At 41.2% G+C, this 22,331-nt stretch overlaps 1 protein-coding gene across 1 annotated transcript in view; it reads left to right on the top strand.

The window, feature by feature from the left end:
• The first annotated feature begins 1,663 nt into the window (after positions 1-1,663).
• Positions 1,664-22,331, top strand: part of ano8b (anoctamin 8b) — a 38,241-nt gene continuing 17,573 nt past the window's right edge. The window contains 2 exon segments of the mRNA XM_051376876.1: positions 1,664-2,093; positions 21,266-21,376. Of these exon segments, the coding sequence (XP_051232836.1) occupies positions 1,928-2,093; positions 21,266-21,376 (277 nt within the window). The 5' untranslated portion in view covers positions 1,664-1,927.

A 22,331-nucleotide genomic window follows, 5' to 3' on the forward strand; every position in this document is an offset into this window, starting at 1 on the left:
TAATAAACTGGTATGTGTTAAATAATATATATTTTTTGTTTTACTGCAAATCAACTCTGTCATCATGTTAATTTAAGATAAAGTTAAAGCACCACTCACTGTTTTGCTCAGTTTTTGTAGCATATACTAAAAAATGTTGGCTCCAGTTCTTCATGGCCTACATACTTCATGCATATCACAGAGTATAAACATAGAGTAAAGGCTACATGTGCACTGGTGTGTATATGTGCCCCACTGCAGCTCCTTGCAGCTGTCAGCCCAGAGGATGGTGAGTAAGCAGAATCTCTGCTCAAAGACAAGGTACTTCTGAGCGGTGAGCCATGCGAAGGGGGAGGGCTGCCTGCCTGCATGGCTGTACAGTGAAACGCGGCATCCAGGAGGGCCCGGCCAAGAAGAGAAATTGTGTACATGTCAAAGAGGCATGGCCTGAAGCCCAGGGAGCAATCTTTAACCTGAGATCTCAATAATTTATTGGCTGCTCTGTGTGTGCACAAAGCATGACAGCTGCCACCTCACAGCTGTTGAGCACCATCAATACACAAACATCTTTGTCTCTTCTGACCCAAAAGGCTGTTAATCAAACCATAGATCTGACTAAAGATGATGAAATTACCTCCACCCTGCGTACACACACACACACACACACACACACACACACACACACATTCACACCTTTTAACACCTCCACTAGTTGTACAACTGCACACTATGGTGATTTATGACATACACATGTATTACAGTGTTTGTTTTGAAGGATGCGTTTGGGTGTAGGCTGGTTTTGGCATAGGTTGACTATTGTTTGCATATTTTAAAACACAGTTTGGTTGGTAAAGTAGGCCTTTATGCTCATAGTTTGTTGATGTGGATGATAGTGGAGGATCTGTCCAAGCAGCAGTTTGTGCAATAAAAGTTGATATTATACAGCTGCTGCATACAAAGTGTGTACTGTAGAGTGTCCGATGGACTAAAGTGAGAGACATTACTTGTCCCTAGACCTGAGTGTCACTAAAAATTTAATCTATGAGGATATTTTTTGCATTAATAAATAAGTCATAGTCTATTTAATCTTCCAGGACAAGCTTGCATTCACACTCACAGAGAAGCAAAAGTCTACCTGCTGGACTGCAGGAAGCACCTGTCTCAGGGACCCGCTGCTGAAAGGATTACTGTGTTTTAATTAAAGGTGGGTACATAAATATATGAAAGAGAGCAAGAAATAACTCAATAACTACATTTTATGAATGCAAAACATGCATTTTGTGTCTCTGGGTTTTGCCTTAAAGCGGATTCTATTTCTGGCACCAATGTGAAACCTGTCTGCTGCTGGCGAGGTCACTGTCGGGCGATAAACATAAACACTTCTCCTGGAGGACGGCGAGACCGCTGAGTGATATATCACTATTTTATGTTCTTCAAATATGTCTGTGAGGGTTTTTTTTAAGTCTTAAAGTGGACTGTGCATGAAGTGGGGTTGCAACAAGAGCTTCCTATAACTTGACTTCACATTTTTAATCTCTGATGAAGGAATTCCTGACTGATTGCAATCTGGGACATAAAATCATCCGGCTGCTATATTGAATTGTTGTAAAGTGTGTGTGTGTGTGTGTGTGTGTGTGTGTGTGTGTGTGTGTGTGTCACCCAGCCCCCCTCCCCTCCTCCCTCCCTCTCTTTGTCCCTCCTCTATAGTCGTTGGAGGAGCGCTCTCCATCTAGCCGCGCATCCTGCTCCAGAGTACCACCGGGATGATCCGCCGCTGCACCGACACCGACAACCTTCACTTCACTTTCACACTCACTTAACCCTTCACTCGGACCCCCGCCGGCCGCCGCGCTACACCCATGCTTTGCCCTCCTCCTGAGATGCGATACCATTGCACAATTTCCCGGAGAATATCTTCATCTTCCGTCGCTCCTCGCTGATAGAGAGCATGCCCGACACGGGGACAGGCGCCGCAGTCGCGGCGGCCGCCAGCGGTGCGACCACCGCCGGCGACAGCACCGAGAGCTCCCGGCACCGACACCGAGCGCAGCAGGGAGACGCGGAGAGGCCGGAGCCGGGCGCTGCCCCGCCGCAAGCCTCCTCCGGTGTACTGGGTGAGTCGAGCAGTGCGTGTTTCGCGTTGGACGATGCGGTTTTGGGAAGGAGAGATGGGACAGGTGAACGTGATGTTGGGAGACGAGCACCCGCACCGTCGCACATCTCGCGGCACCCGTTCTTTTGTCTCCACGAGGACGTCCCAAAAAATGACCAATTGATTAGACCACAGGCCTTTAAATGATAGCTTTGACTTGTATTGCATGTTCCTGTGGCAGCGGTTTTCTAAAATTAGCCTATTGCTATTATATCCTCTCTTTAGGAAAATGGCCACACTGGAGCACATGCTAGCGTCTGGTTTTGACCTTATTGGCGGTTTTTGTATGTGAGCCTGTCTCCTGTCATGACAAGCCTATTTCCACAGTATTCCTGTGGGTGCTTGTACTTAATTGCTGCTATAGTGGAGCATCCTCATAGGCTGCTAGTAGGCTATGATTGTCTGCTAGTTGTTTTTATTAAAGGAAGTTGTGTGTTATCTATGAGGGCTGCTCATCTTTTCCTCCAAATGTTTATTAACTTCATGATGTCATCCTGGGATTTCTAAACTACTGACTAGACTGCTACTGTCTATAACCCTGCCCCAGTATGAGTTGCCATGTTATTGGATAGTGCAGGTGCATGTTTTGTCATTTTAATGAGTGTTAAGCTATAAAGGCTGCCCCTCTCATAATAATATTCTTATAATTTGCTATTATTATAAGTGTGTTGTTGTTTATATCCTATATTATCCTTAAGGGAGTCCTAAAACCATAGTATTATTTACCTTTTTTTTAAGACAATGTGAGCATAACAAACATGCTTTCTGTTTACACTCCATGACACTAATAGTAGATTTGAATAGACCATATCATAGTCGTCTCGTTGCGAGAATTGCAAGCGAGGCTATTTTTGGAACAGACCACAATATTAGCCTGGGTAGAGAGAGCCTCAGCTGCCGAGCCAGGGTTGTTTTCCTGCGTGCTGGGTGCAGAGACAGTCTCTGTGCTCCCTGCGAGTACTGCTGCAGAGTGATGCAGTGGAGCAGTGGGCTGTCAGCGGATGAGCGCTCCCTTCCACACTTGGTCGAGGTAACCTGAGCAGGTTGCTGCTGAGTGGAAGAACAGCCTGATGTCATCCTGTTGAGAGGGTGGCACCTGGCGGCGCCATCCGGGCCCTCGACTGGGTCACAGGAGGGTTGAAGGGTCAGCAAAGTGAAGATTATATAGATTTTACAGTTACTTCATTAGCTAGGAGCAGCACTGAAGGGTAAGGAGGAGGACTGGGAGTCTAAACCTGTAAGGGTAAGCAGATAGCAAACATCTTCACATGTAAGCATTTACTGGTATCAAACCCTTAATGAATTGGGTCAGTGGTCTATAATGTGTAGGGCTGAATATACTTAATACCTTTGTTACTGATCATAATGTATCTGTAGTATCAAGTAGCTGGCATCAAATCCCCGGTCTGATTCATAATCTTGCAGCGTTATTCTTTGATCAGATACTTCCTGATTCAAAATAAGAAGCTTGACAATTTTAGTTAAAATGGATTCTTCTATGGCTGCATGTGTTGAGACATCAATAGGGTATCGATAATGTTTTGTTTGGCTAACAGTAGGGCTGCACGATACAGTAAAAATACTGCACGATATCATTCACGATTAGTGTGAATGATCCTTTCTGCAATCACAATTTTAATGTTCTTTGAAAAAAACTAATAAAATTGTGATGATGTGACAAACAAATATGTTTTCTTACATCTGGAGAACAAGATTTTTAGGCCAGGGAATCTCTGCAGCACCACAGTGTTTCATTATATCACTCATTATAATGCGGTTTTGATACACATAATTGTAGCTTCTTGCAATTTCAGTAACATTGTGATTAATTGTGCAGCCCTAAGCTATCAGTACAGAAAACTCAGGTAGTGTAGTCGTGTTGAATTTCGAATGATACCCAGGCCTACATAAATGTTTCTTCTTGAGTTCCTTTGACATGAATACATTTTTAAATTTAAGCCCACCACTTGGTTGGGGAATGTCCTTGTTAAAGTACCTACGTTAAAAAGCCTTTATTATTGTGGCTACATGTTAACAAACAAAGACTAATGCACATTGACTGCAGGGTCAAACAATCACAGACAAGTGAATCATTTAAGTACAACCTTCAATGAGACATGATCATTTCCGCAGCCACATCCGACTCCCTCTTTATGGATGAACCCAAAGTCACAGATAACAGCGATGAACACATATATACATATAGGGTTTCCTGAAACAGTATACAACTAGTACAAACCCCCACAATGTAGCCACTATGGTTTTATGTGGACAGAATTTGCCTACACATGCATCAGGAGCACCACCCGCTTTGTGTTAAATTGCTGTCAAATCCAAGTAGCACCTCCTCCCTGTTTTTTTGTTTTTTGTTTTTTGGAGAATATTATGTCTGACAGGGAATATATAAACTATAGCCTTAGGGAAGGTAAAGTGTCTAAACAGAAACTGAAGACCACATGCGTCCCAGATAATAAGAAAACTACATCACAGTTTGTATCAAAAGAATCAAAGGTACCATGTGGATCTGCGCCTGCTTGCCCTGTATATTTTCCTTGCATGGGTCATGAGAGAGAAGGATTGAGTTTGGGGACTTCAGTGGGATTACCATGATATCACATAACCGCCCTCACACGTGTCCGTGTCAGTCAGCCAGCACAGCAGTAAGTCAGGGTGATTTCTCCGGTTGAGACTTTGGTTGCAGCCTGGAAGGATTTTCCTCACTCGGGGCTTGGATACTCGATTGTCTCCATGCCTCCACCACATTTTCCTAATCCCTCCACAGTAGACTGGAATGACTTTGATCCTCTCAGCCATCTTCCTTTGTAGCTCCAACACTCACAAGCCGGCGTTTCAAAGATTAATTAAGTGCCCATCATTAGAAAAAGCAACGTAAAAGTCTCACCAATTAGTTTGTTTTCCCTCTGAGGCTAGTGTTGATAAGATTCTGTGTTATGGAAATCAGGTCATATAATTTGTGGTTAGCACAGTGGTAAAGGATGTAGAACATTTGTTAGGATTTACGGTGAGATTTATTCTCACTTTGGAAAAATACATTTTGTCTCTGCACACCCTCCTGAAAACCTGTGATTTAAACTCACTCTGTTGTAATACAAATTACCTTTGACCTTTGTATCCTGTATTTTATCGTCAGGTTTAATTCACAGTGAGTGTTTTTTGTTGTGGGCCGCTGAAAGTTTTGGCTTAATGAGATGCTCTGTGTGTGCGATGACTGAATAGTCTCTCTCATCAGGACAGTGTCCAAAATACTTCACTAATTAATGTATTGTAGCCACATGCATGGGTATTCTTCACAACAGCTATGACACTAGCTCTTAATTGCCCATTTCAAAATATGTAGGAATGTAACACTATTACAGCAGGGATGCTGGAAGTCTGTCAGATAAAAACAGTCTATATAATGCCATCATACTAAATGCTAAATGCATGACGTTCATGGTTTTTGCATTCCTTTTGCATAGTCATAAGTTGAAACATTTTTGGTTTTCATTATGCTGAATTGTAGGGGGTGCTGCAGCCCCCTCAGCGCCCATGTATTAGAGGACAGTCTGCATCATGAGATGATATTACTTCTAAGCTTTTTTTTTCTTCTACACTATATGGTGAATATATAAAATATATAAAAGTGTGCAGGTTTAGCAAGTAAAGTCGAAACCCTCTTTTCACTTGTGTTCTGATCTGATAGCGAAAGTTTTTTTCTGAGGCAGTGGCGATCTGAAGGGTCTATTTTCATCTGTGTGAAGTTATTTAACTCCATCCTTCATGCTTTGCATTAATAAATGCACTTTACACTCTGCAAAATACATGAGAAAAATGTATTAAGCAGGGATCTGCACTCAACCATAGACTCTTGGCCAGAGCTCTGCTCTCTCGCTCTCACTGCCTCTTAAGCAAGCAGAATACCTCAGCTTTGCTTCAGAGAGATTTAGTCAGGTTCAGTGTCACACAGGTTGCTTTAAATACAGCAGTGTAAGGCAGGGCAGTATTGAGAGGAAAAAGCACGAACCTCCCAAAAGAAGAGCTGTTTTCCACAGCGGCAGACAGACTGAGCCATTGGTTTTGTGCCTCCCACAGCTTCATAAATGAAGGAGCTGATGAATGTAATGCAGTATGATATAATGACAGCAGTGTGTTGTGCCTAATGACTCTGAACTTAATGCCTCTTTCTCTGCATCTCTTTTCCTATCTCACTCTTATTCATTGAATGCTCCACAGAGATATATTTCCTGTTCTCCTTCTCCTCTCCCCTTCTAGAGTAAGTGCTGAGCTGAACATTAGCTGCATTAGCGATCGAGGAAAATCACCTCTGTAAGGGGTGACCTTGCTGCTAGTAACGTTGGAGCTTTATTAATCTGATCGCTCAAACACACAAGTGACCAATTGCTTTGGTGAACCAGCTCTTGATGGGGGAAGACATTTCGTGGTAGAATTCAGCAGGCCATCAGGCAAACTCTAAAAATCAAGTGGCCAGTTCTTTACTGTGATTACACTTCATATATGAGCTTGCTTTAAATTTAAAATCATTACAGTGAAGTATGTTCTAGTCAGATGGTGGTAAACTCCACAGCTAGTGCTGCAATTATTTTAGTAGATTTCCTGTTGATTATTTTAGTTTGTGTGCCTGGTACTCGTTTCATGGTCTATTTCCACACATAGTGGCTGTATCTGAACTACACAACTCAACTTTCTGCTGCAAGATTCATCACCTCATGTTCCTGTGAGGATCAGGGATGCAGCAGTCCGAATAATGATTTTATTTGGCAGATCATGAATCGGCCATGATGTGACTGAGCCGTATTAGATTTAGTTTAATCAATGTAAAAATGTGTGTTTCTGTTTCAGTTGCCATTCAGCCTTGGTGGGCAGTTGAATCATTTTACCCTCCCTGAAATGAGTCCAGTTAGTTCCTCTCTGTTTGGTATTTAGATTTTAAATTTGGGAAAAACAGCACGGTATCTCTGCAGGTACCCGAGAGTCGAGGCATCAGAAATGATATTTAATTTTCCAGAAAGGTCTTTTTGAAATGTGACTTTGGTTGACACTGAAAAACTGTGACCACACTGATCTGTTTTGTCTGTCTGTTTAATTTCCTTTTTCCACTGCGGAGGGTCTGTTGGTTGTACGGGGCTGTTGAGGCGACCTTGTTTGCCAGATTTGTGCCATTTTTAGAGACAGAAAATGTTTGAGAAAGATTCTTAGAGATGATATGTTTCAGAGTTCCCAGCACGAGTTCCAACAGTAGAGTCAAGGAATTGTTTTTTGCGTTAAACAAACCGAGAGCAGGACGCTCTGTTGAGTATATATCCGTTTAGTGATGGATGAGTGTGGCCGCACCCTCCAACCAACAGCTCAGCGTACCTTTTTGTTACCTGACTCCTGTTGGCTTGGTTTGCATGATCCCATACATGCTCCGTCTGTATCACACACCTTCAGGGGACGGCGGCTCCCTGTAACTGCTGTGTAGATATCCAGAGCCAGTAGATGTGAGTACGTTTTAGGAAGTTACAAACACTTTCCCTGAGTCCTGATAAACCATCTGCCTAGCCAGGGGTGATTCACTTGCCCCAGATTCTCAAGTTTTTAATGGCTTAATCATATCACCCATAATGCTGCTTTGCTTCTAGCCAACCAACTTCTAAATCCCCATTCATGCTCTCTGGAAATCTACACTTCCATTTATAGCCAGAAAGATTATCAAACTGTAAGCAGAAAATAATAATGCACACTCCAGGGCTTAATGCATTTCATGCACAGAGATAGTGCTGCTGGTGTTGCCTGTCTCCTGCCTCGTGTGGAAGCAGTGACACGTCGCAGAGACCTTATCGGTGAGTTTATGCTCCATTCTCTGTGAGCAGAGCAGGGTCAATAACCAGCCTCTAGTGTGTAACTGATATTGCATTCCTGAAGGAAAAAAAGGAATGAAGTGTATTCGGTCACCTTGTCCTTTATCCTTTGTGAATGTACTGACTAGACCTGGATTTGATTTCCTTTATATTTTTTTGGGGGGGGTAGTTGCTAAGCAAAGCCAGGAGAGATACAATGACCATGGTGAGGAATCCTGTTTTTAGCCTCGGTCGTGGGGAATTGCTCTACATTAGCCACTCTGCAGCCCCCAGAGAAGTCTAAAGGGCTGTGAAAGTGTAACGTACAACACATGGGGGAGAAAAGCTCTTTCTCCTCCAGCTAATAACTAGACATATTATCCATGTCAGTGTTAGCACGGAGCCAGTCAATGAGAAGCAAGGGAATTTTAAAGCCTGTCAGTCTGTAATGTAGGTCTGCATCCTCTTTATCATTCTTGTTTCCCTCTTAATACCCTTCTGTGACTCATTTTGTTTGGCCACTACACTTTCACATTTGCGTGGTAAGTAGAGAGGTGAAATCAATCCTCATCATCTTCTCCTCATCACCCTGTGTAGCATGGAGATTGTTAAACTTTAGTAGAAAGCGACATAATCTGTTTATTCAAGGTAATTCAGAAATGCTGCATCGCACTCAGCCTTCCTCTGATGATGCTTTCAGAACTCAGAAGCTCTTCCATCGCTTTTACCTTATGTTCACCTTTTTTCTTGCATGGCTCTGCGTTTTTTATCTTGTTTGGTAATGGTGTGGGGCAGGAAGGGAGCTTGTTTAGTGCATACGAGGAACAGAATCAGCGCTCACCAGCCTCAACTCTTTATCTCTTCTGTCTGAACTCCAACTAGAGTGTTTAGAGAGAGCAACTTGTGTGTAGCTCCGTAATGGGGAAAACAACATTTTCGCTGCATACATTAGCATAGAGCCCACAACTGTAGATGACAGACAGGAGTCTGGCAGAGGGTTCCTCCCTGAGATTTCACCTAAATAAATCTAAGGTTAAAATTAAGTATTTTCGCTTTTCTTGCCTTCCTTTTTAATCTGTTTTTCTTGCTCTGTTTCTTGTTGAAGCAGAAGCAGTATCTGTCACCAAGGTACCGCTTTTATTTTTTTATTATTTACTTTCTGTAATGTCAGTGCCATTTACCTTAAAGAAAACAGCTGTTGAGCCAAAGACTAAGCATATTATAGTCTCAGCTATTATATCAATAACACATAAAACTTGTGTTCACAATGTGCACATAATGAATGTACATTATATAATGTATAATAATGTGTGTGTATATATATATACAGGTAGTGTATTTGAACATACTGCTTTTCTGAGATCTGGAGTTAGAGAGCTGTATTACTTCGCCGGCTTATCTTATACACAGATAAACAATGAGCTGAAATTCACTATAAATCTCTGTAAAGCTGAGAAGTGACATAAGGGATGTTGCTAAAGGTTAAAGCAGTCTGTTACACTTTAGATTAGCCCCTTAAATTCTACCTTTTCTTTTATATTTACCTCAGCGTAGCATTTAGTTGGAAAAAAAAACAGTATCACATATATATTGTGTATCAGATTGTTCCAGCTATTCACTGAAGCCACTTGTTTACACTGAATTAGGAATTTAAACCCGAGACTCCATTATTTTATGGCTGCACCATTCCATCAAATGGAAATATTCTTGTTGTCTTGTGCATCATTTTATACACAGTTTCTCATAATTCAGCCTGACATCTGTGATATCTTTGGGATCTCCTCTAGAATTTTAAATGAAGCTCTGTTGGTTTGAACAAAGCCTGGCTGCTCAGCGTGAGTTTGTACCAACTCGTCCACTGAAGGCTCAGTGGGGTTGAAGAGATTGGAGTGTGTAATTAGTACTGAGGTAGTTTTCATTCTTCTTTTTGTTTAGTTTTGGTTGGCATCTCTTGTTCCTTTTCTGAAAAGCCCAGTCAGATTTTGGCCACTACTTTTAATAGGAATTCAAATGTGGTACAGCTAAGGGGGGAACATTGTGTTCCTGCTCATATTTGCACATTGTCAATGTTGACTGACGAAAGCCTACAACAGGAAAGTACAGGCTTTTATGGATTTCCATCTCATATATTTTACCTTTACCCCTCTATTTTCTCTTTTCTCCTTGCTTTCTTTTTTACTCTTCAGTCCACACCATCACATATAAAAGAACATATATGCCTGTTTTGTCGGCTACACATCTTTTTGTCATATGGTCAGAGAATCATGATTCTGGCGCTCTGTGTTATGCTTGCTGCAGCTTTTACTCCTGTCATTGCCCTTAACAAAGTGCTATGGGAAGGCTGCGGTTGTGCAGTGTTTCTCATGATGCCTGACGAAATTGGCTGTCAAGGAAAATAAACCGCTTTGCCCCTGTAACATCCGTATTTGCATTAGCGAGTGAAATAGCTCCAGTTTTTTTTTACTTTGCTCCTGAGTCAACAGCCTGTTGTTTGTGTAAAGCTCTTTGAGTTGGACCGTCTCCATTCACAAAGAGAAGAGTAATTAATTTGCCTCTTTTTTAAACTGAGGAGGCTTTAGCAACTAATAATCAGTTGATCCAGTTGGGTTGAATTTGCTCAGTTCTGTTTCAGATTAACAATTTATTTTACATTTGAATAAAGCAGTTGTGCTACACTTCTTATGCTGCGTCTACAGTACTCCTTGTGCTCTATTTCCTTTTTGGAACATGTATAATAGTGTTATTGATCTTCCTAACATTCCTTCTTCAAGCTGTTGTTTGAAAGGCATGAGAAATCAAAGCAGACTAAGTCATTAAAGATGTCTTCCTCTGCTTGTCATTGAGCAGGAAAGGAAATGGGAGGGATGGTGTAGTAATGTACAATAATCACTAGTTGCACTGGGTATTGATCTGACTTGGAGCTTGCTTTCCCATCTTTCCTGTCCAGGAATAGAATTTCTTACCATCATACAGATAGGGTAGTCCACATCCATCAGACTGATTGACTGCTACAATATCTTAAATTCATTAATTTATTATCCTCTTCTATTGCCATAATGCCTGGTGCTCAGTTATTAATAATCCTCTTCTCTTGCCCTAATGCCCGGTGCTCAGTTATTATCCTCTTCTATTGCCCTAATGCCCAGCATAATATCTTATGTGAATAGAAATCTCTGGTTTCGCTGACGTTTACTGGAATGTCCCCCTACACTAGAGTGCCTGATTGTCTAATGATTATAATTACTATGATTATGAAGGACCTCCTGAGACACTGGCACAAACCGAACCCCCTCAGTTTTGATGAAAGCAATCTCGTTTCTATATTTCTTCCCATAATTCAATTAACCTCCACTAAATATATGAGACAACAACTTTCCTAGACAAAAGGTTGCTAGGTTTGACTCTGGTTCAATCAGTCAGATGTACAGTAACAGGTCCACATTAGACACTAATGCCCTCTGTTAAAGCTCCTTAAAAATGTATGAGTCCGTTTTCTCTGAACGCCTGAGTTGTTTGGTCCTCTATATGACCCTCTGTGTGCTCTGAAGAAGAAAAGCTTTTGTGTCAAAGTGATTAAATTTGCATTGTAGTGCAGCAGGCCCCTCCTTGACCTTAGGTAAAACGTTCAACTTAAAGAAATAGTTACGGGAAATATTATATTGTGAATTTGCTTTCTTGCCAAGAGTTAAATGAGATGATCAATGCCACTCTCGTATCTGTGTTCAGAATACAGCCAGCAGCCGGTTAGCTTAGCTTAGCATAAAGACTGGAAACAGGGGTAACAGCTAGCATGGCTCTGTCTGAAGGTAACAAAATCAGCCTACCAATACGCACTAATTAACAGGTTACATCTAGTTTGGTATATTATATATATTAAGCTAAAATCTTCCAAAAATGTGATGCTGCTACCATTTAAACTACTCTATACAACGCAGACGTGACCACTTGCGTGTGTTCGCATTGTCCCTTTGTTCCATGTGATCAGAAAACCCTTCCTCCTCTTTGGCAGTTGCCCACCACTCAACAACGAAGTCTGTTTGCTCCACAAAGGCTGCTATTCACTCCACTATATTCATCATCACCACTCGCTTATTCATAATTCGTAATCTCCCCCTTGACAATGCTCAATTCAGCCAGTTAGATAACCAGTCTGTGGCTGTCTAAAGAAGTAGTCTGCACCGACTGGGCATGAAAGGGATTCAACACTGGTGTTGGTTTATGATTGTTACCTGACTGAATAGACTGCATCATTTTCCTCATTTAACCCCAGCTTTATAACAGATATGACAGCTCAATCCCTGCTTCTTTGCTTCTTCACGGGGGTAGCTTACCAAAATTGACCAGATAACCCAGAATGAACCACTGATTAGTCTACTTGGCAGAAGGAGAGAGAGAGAGAGAGAGAGAGAGAGAGAGAGAGAGAGGTGGGAAATGAAGGAGGCAGATATAGTGAGACGAAGTTGAGGAGCAGAGACAAACAAAGGAGAGAAAGATGATGGGATGGGGGAAAAGTGATGCTTCAACTATTCTGCTGTGTGAGCACTGTGGCTCTTTTCTTCCTACATGGTCTTGCCTCGTCCTTCTCTTGGCCTGCAGCCACGGGCGGCTCCAGTGTCACATGTAATCATTGTTATTTTGAAGCCAAGGACGAGTCTCTATTATACTACCTGCGCCTGTTAATGAGGAAACCAGAGTTCTGACATCCACCATGTGTCACAAAGGTGGAACAGACATGTCTCCTATCTCCCTCCTGAGGAAAGACAGTCTTAATCTCAACTACTGAAATAATCTCAGCCAACCATGCTCCCCAGAGGATGATGCCTACTGACTTTGGTGGTGATTGGGTATAGAGATGAAGGCGATAAACATGGTAAACATTATACCAGCTGAACATCAGCATTTTAACATTGCCATTGTGAACATGTCAGCATTTAGCTCAAAGAACAATTATCCTTAAGTAAAACCTCACAGAGCCGCCATTGTGATGGTTAGTTCCTCTTTCTTTTACCATTGTAAATTTAAAATGCAGTTAGTGTCCTTTTTGATACTCCACTGACTCTGCTGTGTATGGTATAATTGGTTTAAATGTGATGCTATGACTATGTCAGCAGTATTTATTAATGGCTAGAGAAAAAAGTTTGTTAATTAGCAGCAGATCTGATTGCTGGCTGATGGCAATACAGCTTTAATTTCTACAGGAAACGTTTTGATTACATGCTTTTTAAAAATGCATAACACAGCTGATACTGAGCCTAACGGACTGTCACTTTCTTGTCTTTGCAAAGAAACTTACAGCATGATCTGCTTCATGTGCCTTCAGTCCATTCAATGTCTTACAATTTACAGAGTGATGAGAAATGTTTTTTGGTTATGCTACTGCTAATGGCAGAAATTGGCCACTGAAGCATCTCAGGTTTATTTGTATCACTATCAAGCTCTCCCTCCTCTTTCAGTCCACCTAGTTTGAAGGCATCATCCAGGAGCTCCATGTACGCGATGATGACAAATACCTCTTGAGACAGCCTGAGTGAGAGGGAAGGCAGGAGAGCTGGGAGAGAGAAAGAGATAAAAAGAAAGCATGGAGAGAAGGACGGATTGAGAGATTCTGCCCAGGGGGGGCTGAGAGAGAGGATTTGGATGAGAGAAAGAGGCAGGGATGGTAGCGACAAAAAGATATAGAGAGGAGAAAGAGAGAGACTGAGAGGTTTGTGGTGTGGAAGAGAGGAGCAGACTGGAGGTGAAAGAAAGAGAAAAGAGACAGGAGGAGTGCTCTGCTGCTTTCATATCATCTAAAGCACATCTGTGTGTGCAGCTGTCGGTGTAAAGGAAAGATGCAATGTGGAATTGGGAGTGTTTGTTGAGTTGGTGCCAAAATGTATGCAGTCTGTGTACATCGGGAGGGTGCAATGAGGTGGCCGTTGCGACAAGCAAAAAAGCAAGTCAGTGTTTGGGAAGTTGGAGAAAGCCGGAGGGAGGGAGAAGTGGGAGAAAGAGAAAAGGACAGATAAGAGGAGAGGTGGGTTATGGCTTGGCTTTTTTCCCCCTCAAGCCATGTAGGCTGCAGTTGCAGAATCCACAGCTTGATTCACATAATCTTCACAGGTGGAACGGTCTGATTTGGTATTTATTTGAGACATTTCAGCTGCATGATTTGATGACTCAGTATGCATGTCGTTGACGCTCCTCTGTGTGCATATGCAGTGATGTCTGTCTACATGTCTGTGTGTGTTTTACTGTGCGTCTGTATCTGCATCCCTGTGTGTTGTGTGTGTTTGGGGCGTTGGGAACAGTTTTGAAAGGGCACTCTGTTGGTGGTGTTGGGTGATGGGTGTGGCGACATCATACAGAGTCAGGGAAGGAGATGATTCTAATTAAGGAAATTGTTGGGTGTTTGAACTTGATTAGGTTTTCTGTCCCACTTACTGATATAATCGTTCTAATAGGGTCATTTGTTTCATTCACACACTCAGTGGATGTGACAATGGAAATGTTTTTTGCCTGTCTTATCGTTAGCTATCCTCTCTCAGTGCCTGTTGGGAGTCCTGTCAGTCTGCCTTTATTACTTACGTGTGAGTGTTAGTGTCTGTCTCGCTGCCTCTCTATTAAACTAGCTAAATAAGAGTTTGACTCGCTGCTGAGAAGATATAAATCCTGCTCTTGTCCCCAGCCTCCTCGGATATACAGACTGTTGCCAGGCATATTTAGTGAAGGCATCTTTTTAGAGAGGTGCATATGAAAGTACAAATCCCCAGCATCATATCAGTGCCGTAAATCTGCACTGCAGGCCTCTGAAAGACAGAAAGGGGAACATTTTGTCTCCTGAATAATGCCAACTGTGTGTAGGCATTAAGGGACCACGGTTAACAGCTGGTCCATGACACACAGCAAGGGAAAAGTAATTTAGTATTTAGTTTATTTTTACCTGATGTGAACTAGTGCTGAGTGGTATGACCAAATAGTTGTATCACAGTACTTTTTAAGTTTCACGGTATATCATAGAATTTTTTAAAATGTATTCATTTTAGCATGACTTGGCCTTTCTATAGGTTTATAGTGGCCTTTTATACTGTTTTATACTGTGTTATACTGTATAGTACATAAACAATAAACATTTTAATGTCTTCATGTATATACTGAAGGCATTGATTACTATAGGGATTTCTTGACCTGATAAAATGATACAATATAGAAACTTGAATTCAGAAGGAGTGCGCTTCAAAGTAGGTGTCAGCAGATTGTTGGGCAGTCATTGACCTGCAAAATTCAAATCCACAGTTGCTCTTCTATCCACATGCTGCTTTTGTGTTCTCAAGTGGGAATCATTTTTGGTTTTACTTTAATGTGTTTACAGTGACTAAGAAAGGCTTTCATCAGGAACAATGATCACCTGTTTGCACCTGTAATTATAGACCGTTGGTGTTGATTCAGCAAACATGTTGCTGTCTCATGATCGGTTACTTGGTTAAACAAAAAAGGGAACTTAATGCCCAGTCTAAATCCAGACGGTATGATAATAGGGTTCTCCCATTTTTTAATAGATACATTTGATTTGATTTGATTGATTGATTAAGATGTTTGATTCAATTCTAACATCTTAGTGTCATTGTCCTATCACTGCTAATATCATGTGTTGTTCAAGGTCCTCCCTGGAAAAAAAATCCTCTATTCTGTTAAAAGTGATGTGTTTATCATCGCACTGAAGCAACAACAGCAGCTTCTTGTTTGGAATAAGGCAGATTAAATGTACAGTGTGAAGTTGCAGGGAATGTTAATGAGTGGCCCCTATGCAAAACACTAAAGCAATTACTGCTAATCACCAAAGGGGTTGCCAGAAAAACAATCTTGCAGATTATCACTTGTCTTATCACTGACACATTTTCATTCTGTTCTCATTCTGCATAGGCTACTCCTGTTATCACGACTTTCTCCATACCTTATCTTCAGAAATTGGATGTGAACTTGTGAACATGAAATTAGATAATAGTCTATTTTATACTGTTATACAGTAGATGTATGGTCTGCAAATTCCCACCATTATGTGTTGGATCCTGTAGGTTTGCAGTACGAAGTGGTTTATTTAGTCACAGTATTTCTGCTGTCCCTCCCCAAACCATTGCTGAATGAAGTGGTTAGCTATTGTATAAGAGAGTAAAAGCAAAGTAAATGCATCATCTACTTTGTCCCTTTATGCAAGAGTCAACTTAAAGGTCCAATGTGTAGAATTTAGTGGCATCTAGTTGCAGATTGCAATGTCCTCGTCTCACCCTCTCATTCCAAACATGTAGGAGAAACTACAATAGCTATGGAAAAATGGTTCTGGGTGTCAGACTATCTACTCTCCTTAACTAGAAACTGCCAGTATTCAGACAGTGACCTGATTAATATTCCCAGCTATAATATACATTCTTTTTCAACTCAATCGAAACGTTAAATTACCCCAATTGGCGGTGTAAAATCTTCCAGGTTGACCCAAAGCTGGTCCAGCCAAGCATAAAGACCAGAGAGTTATCAAACGAAGACAGCGAATGCATCATCAAGTATTTCCTAAAGTGTCTGTGACCTTCATTTTAGTGCTTCGCCTGAGTTTCATAACTGACTTACACCCTATTAATCTGGCACTTTATATCTCAAGGCTCACACGCATGCACATAGACAAATACCTGTGTGGACACAAACACACAGACAAACACACTCATACACTCATACACTCACACACACACACACTCACACACACACACACACACACACACACACACACATAAACACCCCACAGAAATGCTTCAGAGAGCAACTCAGATCACAGAGAGACGCCCTGCTTGTTACGCCTGCCTGGCTGCTGTCTGATAAGCGTTAGCCCTCTAAGAGTCGTCTAACTGTGAAGGCCGTGAGTAATACAGGTTTTTATCTGTATCACTACTAGTCCGGGACCAACCTGCTCAACAGCGACCTGGTTTCTGTTACAGGGCCAAAGGGGGCTTTCAGACTCAGAAATTCACTAATATTGCCAACATAAACAACATTTGGGATCAGTTTTTGATGTAATTGTTCGTACATTAAATGCAGACATTACCTGACGGGGCTGTAGTTAAAATATTTTGAAAACCAGGTGCAATTTTTAAGCATTTTAAACTACTTGCTAACCTTTAACACCAACAATTTAAACACAATTAAGCATGTTTTTCAGTGTAAAATCCATCATACACTGCATGTATCTGGGGCACTCACTATTCATGAAGCACACTGATGAAGTAAAAGTCATCAATGCAAATTAATTACCCTCGTTAAATCAATCACAAAGGGGGAGATAGAGATAATGAGAAGCAAATTAGTTAAAAAAGGATTGTAAATAATTGTCTCAATGAGTCAGAATCAAGAAGGTGAGGTGAGTAATATTTTGTGTACTCAATGAACTGCATGCAGCTTATATGTGGGGAAAAAAGTGGCAATAATAATAATAATGTTTTTATTTTGACAATGGATCTCATCCCAGCTTATATGAAAGGGGTCACTTGTAGTTTTACTCTTTACTTCAGTCTCATCAGCATTGTTTTTCAGCCACAGTAGGCAGCTGTTTTCCTGAAACAGGAACTGCAGACAGACACAGTTAGCAACTATCTGGTGGACATAGTGTAGCATTTAGCAGCTAAACGACCAGATATTTCCCACAGGAGATAGTGGAGATCAAACACTGAGCTAAAAGGAGGGTGAGTATTGGACTTCCATTCACCAGGTGGCCAGATATACAACTACAAATAAATGCTAATTTTGCTCAGTATCTGCTGGATGTGTAAATAAACAACTGATTGCCGTATCAACTTAAAATGTTTCAGTGTTGTGTTTACAGTCGCTTTCTGCTGCCCCCAAATGACCAAACATTAGTTATTGTAGATTTGAAAATTAACATTTTTCTAATATAAATTTGTATTAAAGTAACAATAAAACAAAATATCCCTTCTTCCACATCTTAAATTTGACAGTGTTATTGATTGTCATTGAATATTTTAGTTATTAGCAACCCTAGAAGAACCCTGATTATCTTGCTGTTAAGCAGCCTAATACTCTGCTCAGCTGGCTGTGGTTGCAGGTGTGCTGCTGGGAAGAAACTACTTCACTAAAAGTGATAACAACCTTTCCCATTGGAGGCTGAGAGGTGATTTGTTTGTGTAGTGCAAAAACACACATGCACATGCAGACAGAAACCTGTCAGACTGGCCTAGTCCGTGCAGAGAAGCTTTGAAGGGCAATGTATGAATAAATGTTTCTGTTCAACCTAGTAACAAACACACAGATGCATGCAAAACATCTGAAAACGTGCTCAGTACTGGGGCTTATAAATTGAAGAATTGTGGAAGTGATGAAACCAATCTGCTGGCTGTTCCAGGAGTGTGTGTGTGTGTGTGTGTGTGTGTGTGTGTGTGTGTGTGCTGTGTGTGTTGCCCTCAGCGATGAATACAGGACTCATTAGAATTGCTGTCATGTCGCAGCACTGCCTGCAGCATTTCATCTAAAGCACAGTGGAGCGACCAGTCAGATTTCAGTATCTAGGAGTACCACTCAAGATTAAAAGTCAAAAATACCTCGCTCTGTTTCCTGTTCAGCCTGTTGCGATGTTTGAAAATGTTCTTCAGAGGGGAAGAGCAGTGTGGAACCAGATTAAGTTGTCACAACCTCTTTGTAAGTACTGAAGAGGGATCCTTTAAATAGTAATGCTACCTCTGAGTCAAGTTCTGTTTACAGGTACAAGTTTCTAACTCCAACATGTTTTGATTTATCTTGACAGAAAACATCTTCAGCAAGAGGTTGAATGAGAAAAGGGAGACGGGTCCTTAGATTTACTGTGTGAAGCTTTTTATGTTGTTGGCATCCTCTCTTTGTGTCTAATTGCTCTAATTTCTTTTGCTCTATATTATCTATATACAACTGTTTAGGTGAGAACCATGGTGCTTTCCAGAGAGGACATAGGGAACAAAAAGGAGCAACAGGATAATGAGATTAAAACTGCATATTTTTCTGTATCTGTTTTATGTGAGTATAAAATAGATATATTATAGATTAGGCTATAAGTTATATAATAAAACAGCAGAATTGTAACAAAGCTGTAATATAAGGCTAATAAATAAAAATCAAAGACGATGCTAAAATATTGTCATTAAGTCGGGAGGAATGCGACATCTGAGAAACAAATGGGTTTAAGATTTAAAGCTGCATTAACTGACTTTTTTGGGCACTGGAACAAGCTGTGAACACAACAGAATAAAATAGTTTTATTGAACAAGTTAGGAAACAGTTGCCTATTTTCACATCTCGCTGCCAGACAGAGCAACATTAGCATTCATTTGGAGTCACTCTTCTTATGCGATAGCTCTGTTTTGGTCTCCACAGACTCCTGAGGAGAATATCTGGCTCTTAAGCTGCTGAAGGCTCCACTATTTTCACCACCAAGTTGCCTCTCTGCCGTTTGGTGCAGTGGGTCGTACATAGGTTGTGTACAGTGGGTTTATTACAGCTTTTTAGCTAAAAACATCTGCCCCACTGTGGCTGGAAATGAGGTTGAGAGGCAGAAAACCAAAACATTGGTCCAAAATAGACTAAAAGGCTTCCACAGGGCTGAAGAGTACTGCAGAGCTGGGTTGATAATTCTATGTTGGTTGCACTAGTGACCCCTTTAAATTACACTTAATTTATTTCATTGCTTATGTAAAAATGATTAGTACAGCTTTGAAAACACAGACTGTGCCAGCAGACCTAATCTTTGAGGAAAAAATGACTTGCACCTGTTGAAAATTGCACGGTGACTTATTTGTGCAGTAGCTTTATTTTTGTACATACATACTGTAAATGTTTAGAACAAATATATATTCTCTGGAAACGCTATCAGGCTTGTTTCTGGGAACCCCACTGTTTGTCCCTGTCTGTCACCACTGTTCCAGGGAGTAGGGGGAAACACTGAGCAGCAGCACAATGATGGTTTTATGTGACAGGTGTTTATTGGATCCACAGAACGCGCAGAGATACAGCGTGATTTACAGCGCTATGCTCATAGTGGTGATATCACGGTTAAATTTACAGCCTGCCATGGCCTTGACCTTTTTGAGTGCGCATTCACTTTTGTAACCATGTGAGCAACACATAAACAGGATGTACGTGTACTTCAGGTGTAAGATGATATGTAGCTTTCATAGTTTGGTCTTCCACTCATAGGTATCATCACATTTTCTTCTGCTTGTAAATACATAAAAACAAACAAATAGTATAGTCTTGGATCAATCGTGTGATGCTAAACGGGCCCATGTGTGAGCTCTAGAAAGTGCCCCACTTTCTGGCTCGTCTGACGCTCAATGGCTCAGTGATCACAAGACTGTTGTGGGATGGGCATTCTCTCCAGGCTGCTGTCATTATTATTCAGGACTCGGGAAATGGTTTTCACAGACTTTGACAGCTGAGCAGGGTCTGAGGTTACACTGGTTACAGAATCACTTAGTTCTGTTTAAACTATTGGCACTGCTGCCTTTCTGAAGTACATATAAGTGGAAATAGAGACTCTAGAGGATCGGTGACATGATGAATGAGATGTCAGAGCAAAGATAAAGTTAATTTGAACCCTGTCACAAAAACGGCAGTTGTTTTAAAAATGCACATTTTTCCATGACGTAACTATTGACCCTAGAAGAAATATATGCTGTGTATTATTTTCCTTCAGACTGCTGCAATAAGGGCGACCGTGTTATAATGTGACATTACTGTGTGGCTACAGTGGAGCTATTTTTGGTGTGCTGTTGGCTTCAGGAATAGAGACAAGGTAATTCTACACAGGAGCTGAATTTACTGTACTGGCTGTATACTCATAGACGAAATGTTTACCTATCGTGCCGTGAACTTTAAAGAGCGTTCCTTTGTTATTTAAGAATTTTTTGTGTGCACACATCCCAACAGTGAGAAATCGCTGCACTTACATGTGTTGAGTTGATTGAGTTGAGTGTTTGTGTGTATGTGACAGTTCGGAAAGTGTGGACAATGTGTGGCCTCTGGTCTTGGCAGGGCAGGATTAGTTCTGTCAATCTTGTGTTGTGAGGCAAAGCGGCATGACATTTAAATCTGTCCCGTCGAGAAGGACGATTTTGTGTGTGTAACGGGGCAGCAGGGGTAAGAGTTTTGGAGGGGGGTTTGCCGAAAATGTTGAAATGTCATTGCTCCTTACACTGTTTCACTTTGAAAAGGTGACTCTCTCCATCTCTCCCCATGCCTGTCTCTCTCCCCCTGTTTCTGCCTCTCTCTCTGTCTCTCTCCCTCTCAGATAAGTTGTTTGGAAAGCGGCTGCTGCAGGCTGGGAGACACATCATGTCTCATAAGTCTTGGATGAAAACGGTGCCCACAGAGAACTGTGATGTCCTCATGACATTTGCAGGTCAGAAACTCACACACACTCTCATGTTTTTATTTCTATACTAGTGAGGACAAAATTCACCCTTAAACTTAATCTTAATCATCACAACAACATGCGTAAGGTCAGCCCTGACCCTCACCTAAACCTAGGTGTATCTAACAGAGTCTGATAATGTGTTAATCATGTGTTAATACAAAAAAAAGCCAAACACATTTTCCCACAGCTCAAATTAATATGGGCTTAATTGTTTTGTTGGGTCCAACTAACAGTTCAAACCTAAAGATATTCAGTATACTATCATATGAGACAAAGAAAAGCAGAAAATCCTCCCAGATGAGAAGCCTTTTCTGCTTGAAAGGGGGCTTTATCACTATTAATCAGTTACAGAAAATAGTCACCAAGTAATTCTGTCTTATCAGCTAATTGTTTCAGCTCTACTTAACCATAACACCATATTTTAAGCCTCCAACAGGCCTCTGAAGAAGAACGTAATGTCCTAACTTTCCATTGTCTCCGCTCTTACGGTCTAAATATTAGCTCTCACTAATATAGAAGTACAATTTCTTCATTCTGAACTTGTGTTATAAATATGAAGCTGTAAATGTGCCTACTCATTCTCCAGGCAAAGAAGAAAGCAATCCTCTTTTATATCTCTTACTTTCTCCCATCTAAATTCATTTTAGAAGATTATGCATCTCTTAAAGAGCACAGAAATCCCAACCTACCACTGAGCAGCAGAGAATGGAAACCATTATCTGCAACAGCAGGAATCAATAGTTATCTACTGCTGATAATAATGATGAGGACCATTAGTTGATGATACTACCTCACTGAACTGTCTTAGCCATCGCCTGAACCAGCTAAAGCGGAGAGGAAGAGTCATTCTCAAGTGTTTGTTAGAACGACATTTAACTTCCAGCTGCTGCTCAGGAATAAATAGTACAAAACTGTGGGAGTACTCTGTAAGCTCCCGTGT

The sequence above is a fragment of the Dicentrarchus labrax genome, unplaced genomic scaffold (genome assembly GCF_905237075.1).
Source record: "Dicentrarchus labrax unplaced genomic scaffold, dlabrax2021, whole genome shotgun sequence".
In the NCBI taxonomy this organism is placed as follows: Eukaryota; Metazoa; Chordata; class Actinopteri; family Moronidae; genus Dicentrarchus; species Dicentrarchus labrax.